The sequence below is a fragment of the Adiantum capillus-veneris genome, chromosome 6 (assembly GCF_014529385.1).
Source record: "Adiantum capillus-veneris isolate H3 chromosome 6, ASM1452938v2, whole genome shotgun sequence".
Classification (NCBI taxonomy): Eukaryota; Viridiplantae; Streptophyta; class Polypodiopsida; order Polypodiales; family Pteridaceae; genus Adiantum; species Adiantum capillus-veneris.
Window position 1 is genome coordinate 14,960,497 of NC_140936.1, and position 22,420 is coordinate 14,982,916.

The 22,420-nt window shown below is 44.7% G+C and overlaps 2 protein-coding genes across 2 annotated transcripts; both read right to left on the reverse strand.

The window, feature by feature from the left end:
• Window positions 1-511: 511 nt before the first annotated feature.
• LOC147455178 (uncharacterized) lies at window positions 512-20,927 on the reverse strand. The gene is made up of 2 exons (XM_086514012.1): window positions 18,344-20,927; window positions 512-1,824 (listed from the first exon to the last, which is right to left on the reverse strand). Exons 1-2 carry the CDS (start codon window positions 20,555-20,557, stop codon window positions 1,732-1,734), a joined length of 2,307 nt encoding a protein of 768 aa, XP_086370138.1. The 5' UTR covers window positions 20,558-20,927; the 3' UTR covers window positions 512-1,731.
• Window positions 20,781-21,540, reverse strand: LOC147455179 (uncharacterized). Its single transcript, XM_086514014.1, has 4 exons — window positions 21,444-21,540; window positions 21,206-21,286; window positions 20,943-20,949; window positions 20,781-20,838 (listed from the first exon to the last, which is right to left on the reverse strand). Exons 1-4 carry the CDS (start codon window positions 21,538-21,540, stop codon window positions 20,781-20,783), a joined length of 243 nt encoding a protein of 80 aa, XP_086370140.1.
• Between the last annotated feature and the right edge of the window lie 880 nt (window positions 21,541-22,420).

The window sequence follows — 22,420 nt, forward strand, 5'->3', positions numbered from 1 at the left end:
AAAAAGGAACCTACAACAAAACCGAAAGCTTAGGTTAAAGTTCAGTAGCATAGTCAAAAAAATCCCTAATCAAAGGGTTCACTAAAAAAATCTATTCCCATCATCAAAAGGTTCAGTAAAAAAGCCCTAGGCATCCCCAAATGCCATAACCAAGTGCTCAACATTAGGTTTAAGACTATTTGGTGCAATAAGACCAAGAGTTCAGCATTGGATCAAAGGCCCACAGCAGACTTCGATGGTTCAAGAGAGAAGCCCTAAGCATCCCACTCTTCTGTAGTATGCCATCACGAAGGGCTCAAACCCAGGTGTGAATTAGACAATACAGAGCAAGCAACCCCAAGTCTAGAATAAGCCTAAACAATCCCAAGTTTTGTTCATGCAATAAGCTTTCGATTGTTCGAGTCTACATGGCAGATGAAATTCTGCATCAGCCACTTTTCATATCATGACAAAAACCCAAGAGTTGAAACAGTATTTTACACAAAGAAGAAATAGTCAATGGAAGCTCACAAACCCAATAAATTACACACTGTACTTTGTTCAAGAGACAGCCAGCATGGATTCATCTTCGTCACATCAAACAAAATTTGATGTATTTAGAGCCTATTCTGTTTTCACACTAGCTCAGAAAATACTTTCGATGAATCCCTGGTTGAGACAACCTTTTTGGCTTTACTTGCCCATTTAGGCACAAACATGGGAGTCCCACGTGTCATCTACACCACACAATCCACTCTTACATGAGTGGGATTTAATGCATCAAGGCATCCATTAGAGATCAACAGGGTCTAGATGTGATGGCTAAATGAGTCCTAATGATCACGGTTCATGTCTAAGATCTTGACGGGGATAGTGACATGAATCATATGTGATTGTGATTGTTCAGAGACTCGTGTCTTTATTGTGAAATTGGAATCTCCGACCCCTCTCATTGTGGACCCAACTTTAAAATTCTTTGCCCATGGTAAAAGGAGTGAGAAAACTGAATCCCAAAATAGATGGAACAACCCGATAAGTGTGTTGCTGCTAGCAACCCTGGGTTGATGTCATTGAAGGGGCAGGCACTTGCAATGGAAGCCAGGTTGCTCGACCATGAGCTTCAACGCCTACAACCAGTTGAGTGCTGGCACACATGCATACGGGAGAAGAATGGTGGGGTGATAGGACTGCAAGTTGGATGTCAACCTACTGACTATGTTGACCATCTCTACTTCAAAATCAACCATGTGGGTATGTCTGTGACCTCCTACACCTTGAATATTTCCCAGTGCACATACTCGGGAGAAAAAGAGGCATCCTTCCCTTCCCGCGAGTGTTACTACCACTAATGATGTTGCCCTCTGATACCTTGTCGATGCGCATATACAAACAAAGGAGAGGAAAATCTACCCAAACCAAGGAAAGGCACGCAAGATGGGAGCTCCTTTTTGGGAGGTGCAGGGAGTGAAATGCCTGCCTGCAAAGAAATACAATGTTTTTTTACCTTCACCAATTTGTGACAAAAGTCTCCTATAATTGAAGCTTTTTCACATGCCAACTCTCTTCGGGGGCCAGCATTAGAATTTTCATAAAGACGAGAAAGCCAGAGCCCAGCTTCTATATAAAATATCACTTCCTGTCACTATAAATGATGAAAAACTGCTAGTGGCTTGCTTATGATCATTCTCAGAAAAGAAACTCTGTCTGCCTTCTGCAGCACAGGGATCGAATGTAAATGAAGACCCATTTTTGTTAGCTTTGCTTTTCTGTCTTCAAAACAAACTCCAAATATAGGTTCTTTACAGCTATGAGAATGGTAATGATCAACGGTCCCATGATTGCTCTCTGCATAAAGACCAAAAGAATGTCAATTAGCAATAGAAAAGCAGAACTTTTCCCTTTTTTAGTGTCCAACCATCGCTCAAAATAGAAAGCAAAATGTAAAATCTCAGTTTAACTACACCTTGAACATGATGTGTTCACTCATTTTGCATAACAAAAAAAATTCCTGGCCTCTCTCTCTCTCTCTCTCTCTCTCTCTCTCTCTCTCTCTCCTCGTTGGATAGATCTTTAAGGTCTCTTGGGATAGTTTCCTACGACGTTAAAATTCTCCTCTTCTCTTCTTCTTCTTCTCTCTCTCTCTCTCTCTCTCTCTCTCTCTCTCTCTCTCTCTCTCTCTCTCTCTCTCTCTCATGGGTTTCTCACTGATTTTAGGGTTTCGTCACTTCTTTGATGTTTTTAAGGTTTCGAAATTGCTTTTAGGCTGTTTTTAGGGTTTCAAAACTGTTTTCTTTGCTGTTTTTAGGGTTTCGAAACTGTTTTTTGTTTTTTTTTAGGGTTTTGTCACCGTCTCTTGCTGTTTTTTTGGGTTTCACCACTGTTTATTGCTGTTTTTTAGGGTTTCAAATCTGTGGTTTGCTATTTTTTAAGGTTTCACAAGTGTTTCTTACTGTTTTTTGTTGTTTTAAACTCCCCCCCCCCTCTCTCTCTCTCTCGCGCGCGCTTGTGGGAAGCATCGGAGAAGTGCCAACAGCTTCCCCCACGTGTAAGAAGACGCATCCCTCGCTGGCCGCCCACAAAGCCTCTTTCATGCGAACAGGGAAGAGGATGTCAGCAATAGAGAAAGAAATGAGAGAATGGAGAAACGAAGTGGAAGAGTGAAGGAAGGAGAGGAGCACTATTCTTCAAAGATGGACCGAAGAAAGAGATGGCATGTGTAGGACGATCGCTTCGCTCAAGGAGAAAATGATCATCCAAGATTCCATCATTCGAAATCTACAAGCAAAAAGTGGGCAGCTCGAAGAAGGTAAAATTCAGCCATCCATGATGGAAGAATTGAATACCATGAGAGAAGAAATGCGGGTTATCAAGGAAGGTGAGGAGAAGAAGTCATGGGCCGCGGTCATCTCCGCAACACAAAAGAAAGTAGAGGAGGCCGAAAAATGGATCGAAGTTGCCAAGAAAAGGAAGCTCCTTGTACACCCACTCTTATTAACATGACCCTTGAAGAAGAACAAAGGAGGAGGATGCAGGCTCTCATGTGAGGGTAACCGGCCTCAAGGACATAAACAATGTGGAAAAAGAGGTCTCATCAATGTAGATCCCAAAGAGGATCGGGGCTAGTGGGCATCCTTGCTTCACACCAGCGGTGCTAGTAATAGGGTTTGATAACCCTCTGGGGCATCGTACTCTCCCTATCACCTGCTCATATAAAGCATATATAACCTAGGTCATCTATGAAGGTACACCGTACACCCAAGCATTTGAGCCGCTGATCTCTTGTACCGGCTGTATCCATTTGCTTCTGGTATCTAGTTGAATCAAATCCTGACGCAAGTCTAGTGGTCTCCATCTGTGTGAGAGAAAGGGAGGGTGCATCCAAGGAGTACTGGAATGGAGGTAGTCTATCCATGCTGAAGCCGTGTGATTGAAACCATGATGTCATCTACCCATACCAACATGCTGTGCTCCCTTGTAGCGCTAGCTGTCGGGATGACTCAAATACTAGCCGAGCATATCCGTCTCTGGGAAGGTCCCATAAATTATGCATGAAGGAAACTGATTTAGTAAGGGCCTCAACTACGAGAGGAGGGGCAGCTAGCTCAGCCTAAATAATCTCATGTGGCACTGTAACAGACTTGGACACTCCAAGTCGAGAATCTACCGCAACAGCACAAATAAATACTTCAAAACAGTTCACAGTTCACAATTGATTCGACACTGGCCCGGCGGAGTTCTGTGCCTAGAGATATTGGCCCCAAAGACTGGCGGCCCTTTCAATATTTCTTTATATATTAATCTGTGTTCAAAGTACAAGAGTGCGGGCAGACGCTCACACTCAGACTCTGCGTCCAGATGCTCTGAGTTGTGAGTGGCCTGCTCACATATTTAAAGATTACAAGGGATGCCAAAAGCAGAGCCCCAAAAGCTTCCCATAAAAAGCTGCCCCAATAATAGGTTTGCAATTTTTTAAAGCATCTCATAAAATTAAAGCTCTTTCTCTATCTCAATTGCGTAGAAAAAGCAACGAAAGTCTCTCTCTCTCTCTCTCTCTCTCTCTCTCTCTCTCTCTCTCTCTCTCTCTCTCTCTCTCTCTCTCCATTGCGTAGCTTGAAGCAATGCCCCAAAAGTTGCGCTGCTTTTCCCTGCTGCCGAAAAATCCGCCGGGATTTGCGCTAACGTCTATACAGCCTGCCACGTCAGCAGCTCAGGATTTCCTGCAGAGGGTGTACGGGCAACCACGTCATCAATGCAACCAGCAATGAATATATGTGTGGGTTGTGTCACGCCACGTCACCAGTTTGTGACATACCCCCTTCTTGAAAGCATTGTAATCGCCCTCGATTACGCTTGCAAAATAGACAGAAGCCATTAACTGACTTAGCAGACACTGACTGTTAGTACCTACGCATTAGGAACACACATCTAGCACATGTACCAATCGACAGTCACATCACTCGACATCACAAGACATTACATGACATTCAACATTCATTCGGATCTTAGACCATGATTTATCGGCAACGCATCTAGATCCACTCAGGACCTCATCGATACCCGATTGACTAACCCCTATTGCAACCATGTCTATTCGAGATCATTCAAACCAAAATGCTGCAGTCATTTCGTCTATCAGTTCCTGCACTTAAAAACAAGTCAAGAACAGATCAGTTTCATACTCAGGAATTCCATTTCATAAAGTCATATAGCAAAATATTGTTGGCTCTCAGTATCCCTGAAGCTCAAAGAGACATCAGTGACTCTAGTATTGAAAATTCGAGGCATCTCTTGACAAAGGAGCGGAGTAACTCCCCTCTTGTGCATCCCCTGCACCAGATCTGCGGCCAAGCTGAATTCTGGGTTCCATTTGGAATAGACTATGCTAAACCAAAAGCTTCAAGGTAAAGGTTCACAATCGGAGGAGTATCTGCTAGGTCCTCCTCCATCCACTTCGCATCCAATGCAGGATAGTTCTTGAATTTAACCAAGAACCGCCTTCTTACTTTACCCTTATTCTTTGTGTCCTTATGTGCCAAAATCTATTCAAGAACAAGAATCTCCTCGTTTTCCTCCACTTCGGGTTGCTCATCGGGCTCCCCATCTTCAAAAACATCACCTTTGAAAGGTTTCAAGAGACTCACATGAAATGCATTGTGAATTCTCCAAGTGTCAGGTAGTTTCAGTCGGAAGGAGACATCATTGATCTTTTCAGAGAGCTTGTAAGGTGCATCGGAAGTGAATGTTGAACTTTGCTCAAGATGAGTGCTCCGAACTGTGCTCAAGGGTTCCTTTTACTTACGGAAGGGAGAGCCTTCCGTTCCTTTAATGAGAGAGTGCAAGTGATCACAAACAAAGTGGATAAACACTGTGAATGAAGGTGCTGAGACTGAGAGATAGAGAGAGAAGAATACGACACCAGATTGTTGTCAAACCCTCCTCCGAAGGCCCCATTCTCTATGGCGAGAGCAGTCTACTATCGATTGCACAAATCTCTACAATGCTTGGACTTGCCGACGATGTCGACGACGATGAGGACGACGACGAGACGGGCTGAATCTGAAAATGCTAAGGACTGAAAACTGCAAATCTTTATCTGCTGAAATCTGACTCTATGTCGATGGCGAGACTAGGGCTGAAAACTGAATGCTCGGCGATCTGCAATTGTCAAGTTGACGGGCCGATCTGCTATTGCAAAAAAACGTTGTCCCTACTGCTGAGATTGCTGTTTTACTGCTGTGCAAAAACATTGCTTATTGCTGTCCACACATGCTGAATATTGCTGGATCAAAATGAATATTGCTGGATCAAAACGCTGGGCTGGCTGGTTAAAAACGCTGATCTGCTGGCTGTTTTGTCGCTGGAAGGGCTGAGCCTTTTGCTTGCTGAAAACCTTTGCTGGAATCGCCAAGCTGCAAGGCTGAGGAACGCTATTTGCAGGGGCTGAAAACGCTGGCTGTAGGGCTCCAAAAACGTCAGGTTGAAGGGGGGGTCGTCTTGCTGAGAAGGGTTTCCAGAGCCCTGCTGCACTGAGTGCCTGATGCTCTCCTTCTCCTCCCAGGCGCTTCAGAAATACAGCCTTGCGTAGCAGAATTCAGCCAGCTTTCAGATTTGCAAGCCAACGTTTGCAGAAATTCAGCCCATCTGCGAGTCTCATGGCGCCAAGTGGTACCGCCAAGGTGAAGGGGTGCTGCTAGGCTGATTTGAGAACCGTTCGCGTGAAGGGGTGCAATCCTTGGGAAGGGGTGTGAATTCTTCAAACTGAAGAGGCACTTCCAAGGGGTGCAAGCATTGGGAAGAGGTGGCAGCCTGCCGCGTGGTACCCTTTCGCATGAAGGGGTGCGACCATGGGTTTGAAGGGGTACTACCCGAGGAAAGGGCGCTCGAAGAGACTCCAGCAGAAGTTGTCCCGAAAGTCACCGGGTACGCCACACACATACTCTGGGTACGCCACACACTCGCACACACTACTGTCCCGTTCTGTTTATGTTGCTTTTATATGCGCAGAATTAAATCAGTTACCTCAGACCATCGGCAAAGAAGTTGAATTCCATCTTTCTTTTGCTTCCATGCAACTCCGGGAGAGGGGGGGAGAGGGTAGCGGCGAGGGTCAGAGGCTCACAACCTTCGGGTCGCGAGAAAAAATTTGCTCTGATACCACTCTGAAGATTCTAGGTGCTAATCCTTAATTAAGTACTTAAACTCATGAAGAGACATAAATGAAAAGACACGTCTCTTGGTGAAGAGACATGACTTTAGACGTAAAGACACATCCTTTCGGTGAAGAGCTGCAACCATTGGGCGAAGAATCGCACCCGTAGAGCGAAGGGGTGTGACCAGTCGTCGAAGGAGTGTGGCTTTTGGCGAAGAGATACGTCCTTTGGGCGAAGGGGTGTGACCATCCAAGCGCAGGGGTCCTCCTTGGCATGGCACTTCGCGTATCTGCAACTAGGAGTAGATGTATTACTGTTAACATAGTCATAATCGTGACATTGGCGCCCCTTTCGGTATTTCTTTACATTGTATCAACTCAGTACAAGCCGGTACTTGAGACTCTGCACCTTCTCTAGGAAGCATGCCAGAGAATGAGCCCTAATCTCATATTTAAAGGCCCTTGGCCTGAAAAGCAGTTACAGTAAAAAGCCTTCAAAACTCAGAAGCTTCTGGTCCAAAAAGCAATGCCAAAAACTGCCAGCATAAATCACGAAAATCCGTTCATCAACCAGCGCAAAACGTGGAAATCCGTACAACCTGCCACGTCATCATGTCAACGCAATTTTCGAAAATTGCCACGTCATCAATTGCGGATCTTGCTTTATTTTAATCTTTATGTCACTTGGGGCCCCATCGGATGGGATCCCCATAAGTTGGTAGGACTTCTTCTTCTGTTACTTGTTCTTCTTAGGGTTTAGACCGCTCGGCCAACATCTGTAAGTTGGCTCCATTCTTCAAGGCTTTGACACATTAGCAATTTGTTACAGTTGGCCCCAAACCTTGGCGCCCCTTTCAATATTTCTTTATATTGTATCAACACAATATAAAGAAATATAAGCTGGTACTCCTTACTCTCCACCTTCTCCAAGAAGCATGCCAGAGAATGAGCCCTAACCTCATATTTAAAGGCCCTTGGCCTGAAAAGCAGTTACAGTGAAAAGCCTTCAAAACTCAAAAGCATCTGGTCCAAAAGCAAAGCCAAAAAGCTGCTAGCATAAATCACAGAAATCCGTACAGTCCTGCTACGTCAGCATTGCCTGCATAAAAAACGGAAATCCGTACAGTTCTGCCACGTCAGCAATCGACAGAATTTTTGGAAATCCATACAATCTACCACGTCAACAGTCCGGAAAAATGTGTTGCTTTCTTCTTATGTTGCTTTTGTTGCTTTTGCTTCTTCTAGGGTTTAGGCCCCTCGACCGGCATCAGCAAGTTGGCTCCATTCTACAGGGCTTTGACACGTCATCAGTTTGTTACATCTCTCCTTCTTGAAAGAGAGTAATCGTCCGCAATTACAACATATCTGCAAAACAACTCAAGTTAGCTCAAAAATTTCCGAGGGACAATCAATTTGCTCTTTTTGTTAAGAAGTTAACTTCTCCTTTCGGCTCTTTTTATCAAGGAGTTAGCTTCTCCTTTCGTCCAGATCGGACCTCTTGATATTCCGGCGTAGTAAAATTAGCCATCACACCCAGACCGTACTAATCTTCCACGGGTGTCTTGACGCACTAAAATTACACAACACAATTGCTTACATATGCATGTTACAAGACACAACAAACAGCGCCGCTGAGCACTCCCTCGAGACAAATGGTCTGCGGTATGAAGCTACTCACCGACTACCTCGTTACCCCCCCCCCCCCCCGCAAATAACCTAAAAAGGTCCGGGCCATGAGCTCAGAGGACTGTACAACCAAACGCTCCCCAAATCGCAGTCTGCGTCGCTTGGAGGTTCAAGCATACAACCAAACGCTCCCCAGGCATCGGCCTGCGTCGTTCCAAGGTTGAAACAATACCAAAACAATATTTCTCACTTCTCCACTTGGGAGTAAAATCACCAATTATTGAAACCAATATTAAAACCAGAGTCAAAACATTTCAAATCGGCACCAAGACAGGTTTAAAATCGATAGCATCCATTTCAAACAATACTTTCTCAAACAATGTTCAAAAATATCTAACTAGAAAACAACTAGAGAGGTCATTTAGGGTTTTGTTCGGACAACCGAACTTTGAGGACAATGGGCTTGCCCTTCTGCATCACAATGATGGTTCGGTTCCGGACCTAGAGAGTTGCATCATTCTTGTCGTGCCAGGGCATGCCCAAGAGAACGTCGCAATTGCCCAACTTCATAATGTGGAAATCAGCTTTTTCATGATAATCTTGTATAGTCACTGGAAGTGCACCAGTGGTACCACTTTCTGAGTTTGCCCCGTGGGGTCTAGCCTTCTTGGCCGGAGGTGGCCCCGGGGGATCTGTCTGACGTGGGAGCAGAAGGTTGCACTAAGGACGCTCGCTCAAGACATGTATTGAACGTATGCCCTGTTTGGAAACATTCGAAGCATCGGCCTTCTTTAACAAGGCGTCTCGTTGACGTTGTGTCAGACGAGGCCGTTGAGGTTAGTTTTCACGGGATTCCTGAGAATTTGTTCGTTGTTGCTGGGAGTTCAGGTTAGCGGCCGGAGGTTCTTCTGTGGTAAACTTTCCTTTCATGAGCTTGTAGCCGACCGCGGCATGGTAAGCTCTTGCATGGTAGAGACTTGCTTGGAGACAATATCCCTGCAATGGTGATGGTAGTCCAATGGTGTAGCGCTCGCACTGGTCCTCCAAGGGAATGAACTTAAAGGACACCGGAAGGTACACGTAGAGAAACCTTTGGTTATAGTCGTCCATGGTTTAGGTGGCAAGCATTTTCAAGTTTCCCCACTCTGCTAAAATCCGGACTTCAAACATCGAAGTCATGTAACTACGTGCAAAAACTGTCTTGAAAGCTTGCCAGGTCCTTGGAGCATGTGATTGTGTCGCTATTGAACTCCACCATTGCATAGCATTATCTTTAAGAAATCCCGCTGCTCGAGAAATCTTGGATTCTTCTGTATAGTTCCCCAAAGCATAGATGTTGTCAAATTGCTGTAGGAACTGCAATGTTTTCTTGCAATCTTTCACCCCAGAAAAAGTGAAAAATTTGACTGTCGTGCCACCATCTTTGAAATCTTTGGGTTGGTTAGGCGCATATCCCGGGTATGGATAATAAGGGTATCCATATGGGCTCCAAACATTGTAGCCTGGTGGCGGCGGTGGTGGAGGTGGGGCAATGGCAAAGGCGGTTGCACTGGATCAAGGTCAGATGGCTACACCATATTCCTGAAGACTCCCCCAATCGGAACAGCCGGTTGAGAAGGTTGTCGATTGAAAGCTCTCGTACTTTCTGGTGCCGGAGGAGGAGGTGCCACCTGGGGCATCAAAGGGGGTAACATGTAGTTCAAAAATTGTTGAAAACTTTGCAGCATCGGAAGATTCTGCTAAGGATGCCGCGAAAGAATGTCGTGAAGCTCGTTAAGCAAAAACTACAAATATTCTCCTAAATCCATGAATTCCAAGTCTTGGGTTCTTTATGGCTTATGCCCTGTAAGACACAGCGATGAAGACGGGAGCGTGCCCGATGCGAGATGAAGTAAGGGTGAGAGTGGCTAATAAGTCCGGGATCGAAAGCTGCAGATACCTCAAATAAAATTCCAATAGCTCTGTCTGCTCTTATGTAGGACCGGTATGCTTTCAGAAAAGCAGACGCCTGATGCTCTGATATCATTATCACAAGACAGGCACCACATGCCAATAAAAAAGAACAGATTGAACAAACTTTTAACACTTCATATACAACTGAACTGAGAGAGAGAGAGAGAGAGAGAGAGAGAGAGAGAGAGAGAGAGACAACACGCGACACGGAAAGGCGGAATTCCACCCCAGAGAGTATTGGCCCCAAACCTTGGCGCCCCTTTCGGTATTTCTTTATATTGCATCAACACAGTACAAGCCGGTACTCCAGACTCTGCACCTTCTCCAAGAAGCATGCCAGAGAATGAGCCCTAACCTCATATTTAAAGGCCCTTGGCCTGAAAAGCAATTACAGTGAAAAGCCTTCAAAACTCAAAAGCATCTGGTCCAAAAGCAAAGCCAAAAAGCTGCCAGTGTAAATCACGGAAATTCGTACAGTCCTGCCACGTCTGCATTGCCAACGTAAAAAGCGAAAATCCGTACAGTTTTGCCACGTTAGCAATTAGCAGAGTTTTCGGAAATCCGTGCAATCTGCCACGTCAACAATCCGGCGGAAATGTGATGCTTTCTTCTTCTGTTGCTTCTGCTTCTTCTAGGGTTTAGGCCCCTCGGCCGGCATCTGTAAGTTGGCTCCATTCTACAAGGCTTTGACACGTCATCAGTTTGTTACAGTCGTCGCATCGTCGCCATTGACATCGTCACCAACATAGAGTCAAAATTCAGCAGATAAAGATTTGCAGTCATCAGTTTGTTACAGTTGTCGCATCGTCGCCATCGACATCGTCACCGACATAGAGTCAAAATTCAGCAGATAAAGATTTGCAGTTTTCAGCCCTTAGCATTTTCAGATTTCAACCGATCTCGTCGCCGTCCTCATCGTCGTCGACATCGTCGGCAAGTCCAAAGCATTGTAGAGATTTGTGCAATCAATAGATCGCTTTTGCCATAGAGAGTGGGTGTGTGGATTCTAGGTACTAATCCTTAATTAAGTACTTAAACTCATGATTAAGACTTAAGAAACTTCAACTGAACTCAAAACAAGACTTAGAAGACTCTGTGTTGATTGATTGATTATGTGATACAAGGGCTCCTTACATAGGAGATGAAAAGACACGTCTCTTGGTGAAGAGACATGACTTAAGACGTAAAGACCCATCCTTTCGGTGAAGAGCTAGAACCATTGGACGAAGAGTCGCACCCGTAGAGCGAAAGGGTGTGACCAATCGTCGCACTTCGCGTATCTGCAACTAGGAGTAGATGTATTGTTGTTAACATAGTCACAATCGTGACATTCCCTCCCATTTAAAATGAGAGCCCGTGTCAAAGAAATGACTTCTGATGTTGATAGAACTCTGGAAAAGCATTGAATCTTCGAAAATCTTCAATCTTTGAGTTATTGGAAACCTTTGTTTTGAACCTTTGCTTCTTGCGAAACCTTTTTACTTTGACTGCTAAATCCCATGTCATTGCATCATTCCAAGACTTTTTAGAGGAATCTGGCATAATCAGGTTGATTGCAACAAGAGGTCGATCTTCAAAATCCTTTATGCGATGTAAGATTTCTAGTTCAAAATCTTCCAGTAACTGCGAAATATTTGGGGAAGAGGAAATCTTCTCAAGGTATTCTTTAAATGGGATAACTTCAACTTTAGTTATCACTTGAGAGAATTTTGGCTTGAGACTGTAATCATCTTCCAATAATGAATCCCAAAATTCTTCAGAATCATCTTCAGAAGCTGTCACTTCATGACTTGCAATTGGCATATCATCATCCAGTAAAGAATCAAAGAAAGCATAGTCGTCTTCAGACTCAGAATCTCCAACTATCTCCTTATCTTTGTCTAGAAACGAAGTATCACTTGCAAAAACTTCTTGCTTCAAATCATCTTTGTGTTCTGCAATTGATTCAGGAGAAGTTAATGAATTCAAAAATTCGTCAATAATAATATCTGCATCTGCATCGGAAATCATATTCTCTTCATAATCCACCGTATCATGTTGCTTGACTAGTATACGTGAGGCTTCAATCACTCGTTCCGCATGAGAAAGCCCGTGTAAAATCCATTCACGTCATTCTTTGAACAAGTTGATAGTATGTCCTCGAAAGCTAATTGCTGGATCATATTGGAATAACCAATGCTGACCAAGAATCATGTCGTAATAAGATAAAGGCAGAACTTCAAAATCCAATTGATCTGCATAAGTCTGAATCTCGAACTACAACCGTCGAACTGTCTGATCACAAGTCGAAATTGATCCATTTGCTAATTCCACATCATACAAGTGAGATGTCTTCTGAGTTGTTAAACCAAGCTGTTGAACTATCTGAGTGCTGACGAAATTATTAGAGCATCCGCTGTCCACCAAAATATTAATGGAGCGACCATTGATAGCTCCAAGTAGGCTCAAAACTTGCTCTGAGAGAGGCTCCAAAACTGAAGAATTGCACTGAGCATGTTTCATAAGAATAGTCGTATCCTCTGAGACACGAAGCATATTGACCACAGATTTTCCTTTATCCTTAGCAGAATCTGATTGTTCAAAATTCCATAATGTTTCTGCGTTGGAATTTTTTTTTGAAGTAGACAGATTTGGTTTCTTTGGACGTTGATACCATCTATGGTCACCACCGCAAATTGTACATAATCTTTCCTTCTTTGAAATCGAAGATCCATTTGACGAAGAGCCTTGCTCAGTATTGGAATGCCGATCTTGAGAAAAATCACGTCCTTTACCACGATCAAGTGGAGGAACATGCGAAGAAGATCTGCTTTCAGATTGTCGATCTTGAGAATAGAACCTTGAAGTTGAATAAGGTTGCGTTGCTTGTTGTCTGAACTGAGACTGATGTTGTTGACTTTGGCTAAAGCTTTCTCTGCGATCGCGCTGTGAAAAGCGAGCGCCGTTTGAAGATCTGTTACCAGGGAGAAAATTCCGTGTAGGGCACTGATTATCGCCAAGACACTCCACATAGGCAATTGCAGCATCCAAGGTGGTAGGGTTGTATTTGTGCACATCGTCCTTCAGGTTGGGTTCGAGTCCGTCAATAAAGCTGTGAAGTTTATCAAAGGGACTAAGGGTCTCTATCTCCAGAGTTAGCCTTTGAAACTCTGTGATGTACGTGGCCAAGGAACTTGTCTGGCTCAGGCAGCGAAGAGAGGACCGGGCATGAAAATCCGCATTGGTACGTTCAAACGCCTTGCAAATAGCACACCGGAATTTATCCCAAGAAGGTGTGTGTTTACCATACAGCAAGCCGTCGTTGCCACCAAAGAAATGTTGTGTCCTTGAGCAAAGAACTAGCAAGTGCAACTTTTTTTCTCTCGACCAAATCTGTGTTCGATAAGTAAATCTCCATTTTGAACAGCCATTGGTCCAGTAGCGCTTGTCACGACGACCAGTGTATGGTTCCGGCAGTTTAACATCAAGCTTCTTCTTTTGTGCAGCATTAAAAATTTTGTAACGTAATTGAAGTTCGCGATTGTCTACCTCTTCAGTTGGATCTGGTTCGTTTGGTTCGTCCACTGAAGATTTGGAAGAAGGTGTTGAAGATGCTGCATTAGTAGTCCGAGAAACAGCACGACGACTTCGAGAAGTGTTTTGCGTGTGCATGTCATCCAAGCGAGTGTGAAGTGATGCAAGGCTTGCGGAAAATGTGGCCATCTGCTCCTTGATAAGAGCAAGGGCATCTTCTGCTTGTCCTTCTCCATCGTGTGATGTCGGCATGGCTACGCCTCAAAAGGAACTCGAATAAGTGCAGGTTTTGGGATGGGAACAGGTTCTGGGACGGGTGCTCCGAGCGAAAACTCTGTTCCAAATGGGTTCCGGCTCTGGCGAATTTGGAATTATGATGACTTCGGAGCTCGAGTATCCGATATAATGAGCACTTCGCGTGCAAGAGGGTTTGCTGGTAGCGAGCGGAATCTTTGCCGGAACTTCATCTATGTAAATACGGAAAAGGTACTTAACTGTGATGAACGGCCATGGTGGTGGTTCCGACGGCACGTTGAGGAGCAGCAAAGAGCTAGCGCTGGAGGGGAGAAAAGGGGCAGCGTGGAAAGCTGGCTGGCTGTTTTTTTTTTGTTCTTTAAGTCAGTTTATTTGGGGGTTTATATGATTAAGTGAGTGAGTTCACATTGGGTTTAGAAATTTGGGTCTCGGGCGGTCACCTTAAATCACTTGACTTAAGGGCAGTTTAATAATCTGAAAATTGACTTGCTGCCATCGTAAATTACCCAGCGTAAAAAGAGAAAGGCCAACCAGCGCGTGGAAATAAAATCCAGCGAAGAGTTTTGTGAAGAGGCATTCCATGCAACTTTTCAGCCCAGCGTTTCAGCGTTGCAGACTGCCGCTTGGAGATTGTGCCGCTTGGGACATCATGTGATGCTTGGTAATTTTCATCAGAGGGTTTCAGAATTTCAGGGCAGAAATTGGGTTAAAGGCAGCCCAACGCTTTGTGAAGGGGTGTGATTCCTGGGAATTGAAGGGGCACGTTGCCTTTTGCCATGTCAATGGCCTTTCACATGAAAGCTAGCATACGGGTGTGAAGGAGTGCAATCCGATAAAGGGGTACGCAGGGTTCTCCGGGTACGCCACGCACACACATATGTGTTCTGTCCTGTATCCTTTATGTATATAATTGGAACATAATAAATTTAAGTTACCTCATACGCGTAGTAGTACACCATCTTTCCTCTGCGGCCATACAACACACAAGGTGAGGGTTGCGGGTAGGGTCGGCAACGGCGAGGCTAGGTAGACGCCAAGTCCAAAGGCCCGGGAAAAAAATTTGCTCCGATACCATTGTGAGGATTCTAGGTACTAATCCTTAATTAAGTACTTAAACTCATGATTAAGACTTAAGAAACTTGAACTGAACTCAGAAACAAGACTTAGAAGACTCTGTGTTGATTGATTGAATGTGTGATACAAGGGCTCCTTATAGAGGAGACAAAAAGACAAATGAAAAGATACGTCTCTTGGTGAAGAGACATGACTTTAGACGTAAAGACACATCCTTTCGGCGAAGAGCTGCAACCATTGGGCGAAGAGTCGCACCCGTAGAGCGGAAGGGTGTGACCAATCGTCGAAGGAGTGTGGCTTTTGGCAAAGAGGCACGTCTCTTGGGCGAAGGGGTGTGACCATCCAAGCGCAAGGGTCCTCCTTAGCATGGCACTCCGCATATCTGCAACTAGGAGTAGATGTATTGCTGTTAACATAGTCACAATCGTGACAGTGGGGCCTTCGGAGGAGGGTTCGACAACATTTCGGTGTCGCATTCTTCTCTCTCTATCTCTCAGTCTCAGCACCTTCATTCACAGTGTTTATCCACTTTGTTGTGTCCATTGCACTCTCTCACTAGAGGAATGGAAGGCTCTCCCTTCCGTAAGTAAAAGGAACCTTGAGCACAGTTCGGAGCACTCATCTTGAGCAAAGTTCAGCAATCACTTCCGCTGCACCTTACATCATCTCTCCGTACAATATGTAGTAGTGGCTGTAACTCCTCCCTAAATAGCACTGCTACTCCTACTGAACCTCTACTCCCATGCTCAGATCTCATGACTGTCTTGTGGGCTGTCTCCCATCTGTATACCACCACATGTGGCATAAGCTGTCCAAGGGCCTGATGAGGCTCTGAGAAGGAAACAATGTCCCTGTCTCTGAAATTGTCCTCAAAGGTACCAACATCCAACCTCATAGATCCATTACAATTCCAAGTAGCCTCTTCAGTGTGGTCCCATAGGTCTCACACCGTCATGTAGAGCGCCGCTCTACAATCACCACCCGACCATCTTTGTAAAAGGCCATCTTTCCCTTCTACCTTGCCGCCGTAATCTCTGGCATTACCTCTGTCATATGCGCAAGCTGTGAGAGAGTGAGATCATCACCGAGGAAAATACCTGTCTTCTTGAGAGTAGGCCTCTTTCTCGAAAATTCCTTCTCTTCCATGGAGGGGAAGCGTAGTATGAGAGCTCTCCCGTTTGAAGATTCTCCCGGGCCATCACTCTTCTTGCCCACTCTCCATGCCTTTGTGTGTGAAGGCTTGTCCACCCCCATCATGGATGTGAGTAATCGCGAGCCGGTGGCAAGGGCGCTAACCTTGGAGGCACCCTAGTACATATCATGCTTTACACTCACAACATTGTTTTGATCTCTGAGTTATAGGAGGGCTTACAACGACACCTTGAGGCTCTTGACGACTTTTGTACACAGAGGGCTGACAGTGAATCTTGGGAAAACCAAGGTCATAATCTTTCATACTTCCAAAGAAATCAGGAATGCAGCAGTTTTATCGCTGCAAGTGAACAAGTAGAGGTGATGGAGTCTTATGTATGGCTGGGAATCACCTTTGCCAGCCCACCCAAGCGCTTCACCATGGCAAAGGCAGCTACAAAAAACCTCACCAAAGGATATGCGTCTTTGGCCATGCTAGTCATCATGCATACTTTCAAGAGCCCTGCACCAAGGGGTGGCTAGTCACAAGTTGGTGAGGTGGCGTGCCCAACCTGAGGAAAATGGCTGAGAGGACAAGGGGTTAGAGTTTTCACACTTTACAGATGTGGCCGAGGGACCTAAAAGGGTTAGGGTTTTAAAACCTAACCATGCCAACTTGAAGCACCAGCCGAGGGGCCCTAAACCCTAAAAAGAAAAAAGCGTGAGGGCTGGTCAGGATTTCCGCTATTTGCGGTGACATGATACGTGGAACTATTGTACCGATTTCCACAAATTGCGCTGGTAATTTTGGTGGTTTGCACCATGCTTTTGAGTGCAAATGCTTTTGGGAATTAAATGCTTTTGGAAGTGATGCTTTTGGGCCTCTGCATTTGGGCATCCCTTATACGTTAAAAGTGCCAAGAGGGCCACTCTTCCGAGAGCATTTGGACGCAGAGTTTTGGGAGAATTGGACCCTTGGCGAGTTGTACCGTTGTGAAGCAATAATAAACACCGGAAGGAGGGCCAGTGCATCTGGGTACAGATTTCCGCCATTCCATGTCAACTCTCCTATTCTCTCTCTCTATTCAAGTTTAGTTATTTGTAGATTTTGTTTGTGTGTTGCTATTGATTTCTCGCTTGGAGTGTCCAAGCTTGTAACATGGGTCTTCGACACTTTGGTCACCCTAGCTTTGATGTATGTGTAGCAGCATGGGCCCCTGGACCATCAGCCACCTCATGGACACAGCTTGAGAAACCACAGATACGTATGGTATCACACTTGTTCCACAACAAGCCCTCAATACCACACGTCATAATTAGAGCACAGTTAGCCACCCTACCCAACCTAGTTGAGGCCATTTTCTAGACAGTTTTCCTCATTCAAAGGATGAGAGGGAGGGCCACTCTTCCGAGAGCATTTGGACGCAGAGTTTTGGGAGAATTGGACCTGTGGGGAGTTGTACCGTTGTGAAGCAATAATAGACACCGGAAGGGGGGCCAGCGCATCTGGGGACAGATTTCCGCCATTCCATGTCAACTCTTCTCTTCTCTCTCTCTATTCAAGTTTAATTAATTGTAGATTTTGTTGTGTGTTGCTATTGGTTTCTCACTTGGAGTGTCCAAGCCTGTAACATGGCTCTTCGACATTTTGGTCACCCTAGCTTTGATGTATGTTGCAGCAGCATGGGCCCCTGGACCATCAGCCACCTCATGGATACAGCTTGAGAAACCACACATATGTATGACCAATTCTCTTGGAAAAAATTGGCATAATACATATCCAGACTGAAACAATCTCGTCATACACAACAGGGCAAAATACAAGACCAGCTGAAATGAAATAACGTGTGACGAGCTAAAGTAGCTCCAAACCTTGAACAGAAACATGGCTTACAATATTCTCTACTGTTAAGGTAGTAAAGGTGTACCATGTGTAACTGAAGTCTAATTTAAAAGTATCCATTTTGCACAGACTTGATTAGCTAATGTACAGCTACAAAGGTGTGTGACATGCTGATGCCTTGAAACATACAACACCCTCAAAACAGAATACATGACAGTCCATTGCTTTGAATTTAAAACTGCTCACATATTTATTCTATCGAACAAACTGTGTTGTGAGGCAAGAGGATAAACCAAATTTCCAAAGTGGATAGAATCTACCTCTGGTGAGTGCCAGAACAGCACTATCCCCACTGCAAGACTGAGACCTGCAAAGTGATGATGTGGACTTCCCTTGTGAATCTTTGCCACTCCATAACGAACTACGCCAATGTGCACAGCCATAAGAAAAATTGACTGTGCATATCTTCCTTCAACTGCCAGTTGAGATGCTCCTAAGAGCGATGATGCTTGAAAGCAAAAAGGTAATGATAACAGCGCACTAAGAAGGGCTAAAAGTGTCGACATGTATAAAAAATGAATACCAAAGAATCGAAACAAAAGCCAAGTGAATACAGCTTGAAAAAGTGCTGCCTTGGCTGTGGACAAGAGGACACTGCTAACAGTATCCTCAAGGACAGTCGCACAACGAATTCGTGTGGACTCTGAGAGTGGTACCACACTAAGCACTTGTTTCATGACCCCACCCGTCTCCGAGATGATGAGATAGTAAAGTACAGAAAAGAAGACAACAGCCTGCATGAAAAACCGGACAACTCCAGCTGCACCTGATGCGATGGAGTATGCAACTGACACCATCAAGTAAATGCCTCCCAGTAATAAAGTTGAGCCACTTGCAGCAAACTGCCTCCCCACATCCAACCACCTTCTTCCCAGCTGCTTTATCCTGTCAAGAAGATCTTCCTTTGAAATGTGGAAGTGCTCTAAGAGAACAAGACCTGCTTGTTCAAGTTCATGGTAAGCACCCTTGAAATCGTAATCACCAAATTTAGACCTGATCTTCTGAAATTTTTCTACAAGCAGAGGGAATGATCCAACATGAAAAGAGAAGTCAAGATTATGCTCATCTCCCTCTTGCCGTCTTGTCTGCCTCAGTAAGTACTGCTTTCCTGCTTTAACCAGGTCAGTAAGATTGTACTTCGTTGCAATTCCATCTATCTGCTCTGATATGCTCTCATAAGCCCGGCCAGCATAAGTCTCTATGACATCAGAAACCTTACTTTCCTCAATCCAATGCTTCAAACCAGCTCGCTCTGCATAGTTACTCTTCTGAATGTGAGCTTTAAGGCCTACCACTGCATCTTTTCCTTCCACTGCAACCTTGTAGGAGAAAAGAATGAGACCAGCTAGAGATCCCGTGATCAGCACTAAAATGAGTAGCACAGCGATGACAAAGTGTAGGCTACCACAAAACCCACTTGTGCATTGCGTATTGACAAGTCTGAAAAACCGCATAATGGATTGAAAAGGCCTCAGTTTCGGCTCATTTTTAAGCTTCATGTGCCTAGCAGAGAGCCTAGACCAAGTGGCTTGCCCATCAGGATGGTCAGCTGAAATAGGTGTGATCAACCCAAGGCTTGTACCTGCTGCATACAAAAGCATACCGACAAAGGCAGTCGTGACAAGGGGAGCAGGCCCAAAAAACTCATACCCCAAACTAAAGATGGCAAAGGATACCAGCCATTGCATAAGAGTTGAAAATCCGACAGGTCTTCGATGCCTGACCAGACTGCGGCCCTGCAAATAATGAAGACCAATCCTTGTGTCCATAATTGTTCCAATAACAGCTTTAAACAGAGCAAAGGGAATGGCACAAATGGTTTGCAGAAATCCTTGCTTCAGGGGCTTCTCCCAGAACTGCACCAAGGTCCTTTGAATCTCCCTCATCGGCATAGAGCAAAGTATTGCCCATTGTATAGGTTTGCGGTAGTCATCTAACAGCATCCAAATGCCATACAAGAGCAAAACAAGCACACCTAAGATGCCATGTGCCATTGCCACATACATAGCAAGCTGAAAACTCTCTGGATTCAATGTCCAAGAAGAGCCATTCTCTTCTTGTGGGTCTTCCATAGTTGTTGATTGTGCATCACTGTATTCATTGGCCTTGCTTTTTCGAGAAGGAATTGTGATTTCCTCTTGCAGATTTGTCTGATTGACTTTGTCTTTAAATGATGGACTTTGAGGCAAGGAAAAACTTATAGCCTTTCCTGTTGCTGATGACAATGGAGGGCCCCTACTATACGAGAAAGAGTGGGATTTGGGGCCTTCCTCTTCACTATAGTACGTGAGGTGATTCGATCTGTGCAGAGAAAAGGGATTCTCAGCTCCGGAGGAATGGTCTTCATTGAGTGATTTGGTGCGGCGGTGGGGGATGGCAGCGGGTGAGTGCATCTCCTCTTGCGGTATAGAAGATGCGCTTCTGTACATCTCTCTCCATGGGATGTGGCTGGAGTCTTTGCTTGGATTCTCCATAAAAAGACAGACAAAGAGTGTGTCCCTCTAGTTGTAGCTGCTCCAAAATAAAGGAAGTCATAGACCCATAAAGGTGTAATGCCTCTAGAGCTATCCAGTCTGAGGATGGAGGTCAATGTAGCAGTTCTGATAGCATCGGCCCATCTCTGCGGGAGAAGCTACTACCTGAGGACTCATTTGTGTGTAATCCATACAACATCAAGATCTGCTATTCCAGCTTTCATCAATGACTGCCCATGTTCAAGTCTTCGTGTAGACAAAACCCACTACCGGCATTCAGCCTGATAAAAGCTCAAGCTCTCGCTCTCTCTCTCTCTCTCTCTCTCTCTCTCTCTCTCTGTGTGTTTCACAGACTCACAAGGAGCTCCCTCCAGGACAGCCGAACCTGCATACTGGATATGGAAAACAATGAGATGGAATCGTGGAAGTGACAACTTTTTGAAGCATGTCGTTTGCAGAAAGTTATTAAGTTGCGCATGATGTGGGCAGTACAAATAACGTTCTCCCAGACTCCCATCTTTCTATTACCAAGGGAATGAGTGAGATGCGGGGCCAGATTGGGTCCGAGGATGCAAGCACTTAGCACGTGCATGCATTTGGATGAAGAGGGCAGAAACGCAGAATCTAACGTGGGACGAGAGCCTTTACCTAGGGCAGGTTCGCACGCTGGAGCAGCACCCCCGCCGGCTAAACTATGCTCCCACTCCAGCCCTGAACGATGCCTGCTCACTGGATGGCATTCGCACAGTGAATGAATGATGCAGTCCACGTGGAGGCTATAAGTCAGTGCGGACGTCAAAAAAAAAAAGCAATTAGGTGAATGCACCTGGTTGTGTGCGTTTACCAACACAAGGCCCCCACAATTTATTCGCCGCCGCCAGTTAACGAGGCCATGTGATTCCAACTCTGCTCTTTTCGACAGAGTGGAGCGAGAGCAATTCTCGTTCAACGCAGCCTCGAAACTTCGCTCTGTGCGAATGCATCAAAACGTCGCAGGGCTGGAGTCAAGGTAGGGGTGGCACCCCGGCGTGCGAAACTACTCTTAAGGGTCCTGTCACACTTGGTTGAGATGACTATGTGTGCATCATCGAGCAAGGGAAATTCATAGAGGGAGCCATGCCCAAGCATTTGGTCACTCTAGGACAATCACCTCAACGAAACCACCAGCATAGTCAAATTTCTCGCTAAGTTGCTACTTCTTATCTCGAACTTGTCGCTAAATCTCTATTTCTCGTGTTAGTGATATTGTCAATTCTTTGGCAATTTTCTCACTTATCTACTTTGAAGGACCTAGAAGTAGTTGCATGCGACATCGGTAATATGTACATAACTATCCAATGCTTAGCGTACTAAAATTGAAAATATCCAAAGATTGACAATTTTTACAGCTTTACAACAAAGTTTATCTTAGGCTTATCCATTTTTTGCACCAATTCAGGTTTAATGGAATGAGAGATAAGTACTTCTTGGATGCTAGCTAGACAAATGTTTCAACAAGGTTAGATGTCAAGAAGGCCTACTGAAGTTAAGGGGGGTTATGGGGAGTAGGTCTAAATGAGTGACTACAATCACATGTCATTTTTGTTGTTTTTTAATAATAGATTGTATTATCCATGATATCCACATAATCCCGAGTGGCTCATATGTTACAAAGGGGTCCCATTTAAACAACAAGGTGAAAAGGTGCACATTGATATTTTAAAACAAAATAAATTGAAAAAAAAAAGTAAAATGAAAATAAAAAAATAAAGGGACCCATTGATAAACTAAAACAAATGAATATTGTAATGCTTTCATAAGAAAAGGTAGGTCTAAAAAGCATATGAGATAATAAAACAGTTTACCTTTAGGAGGTTTTTAGAT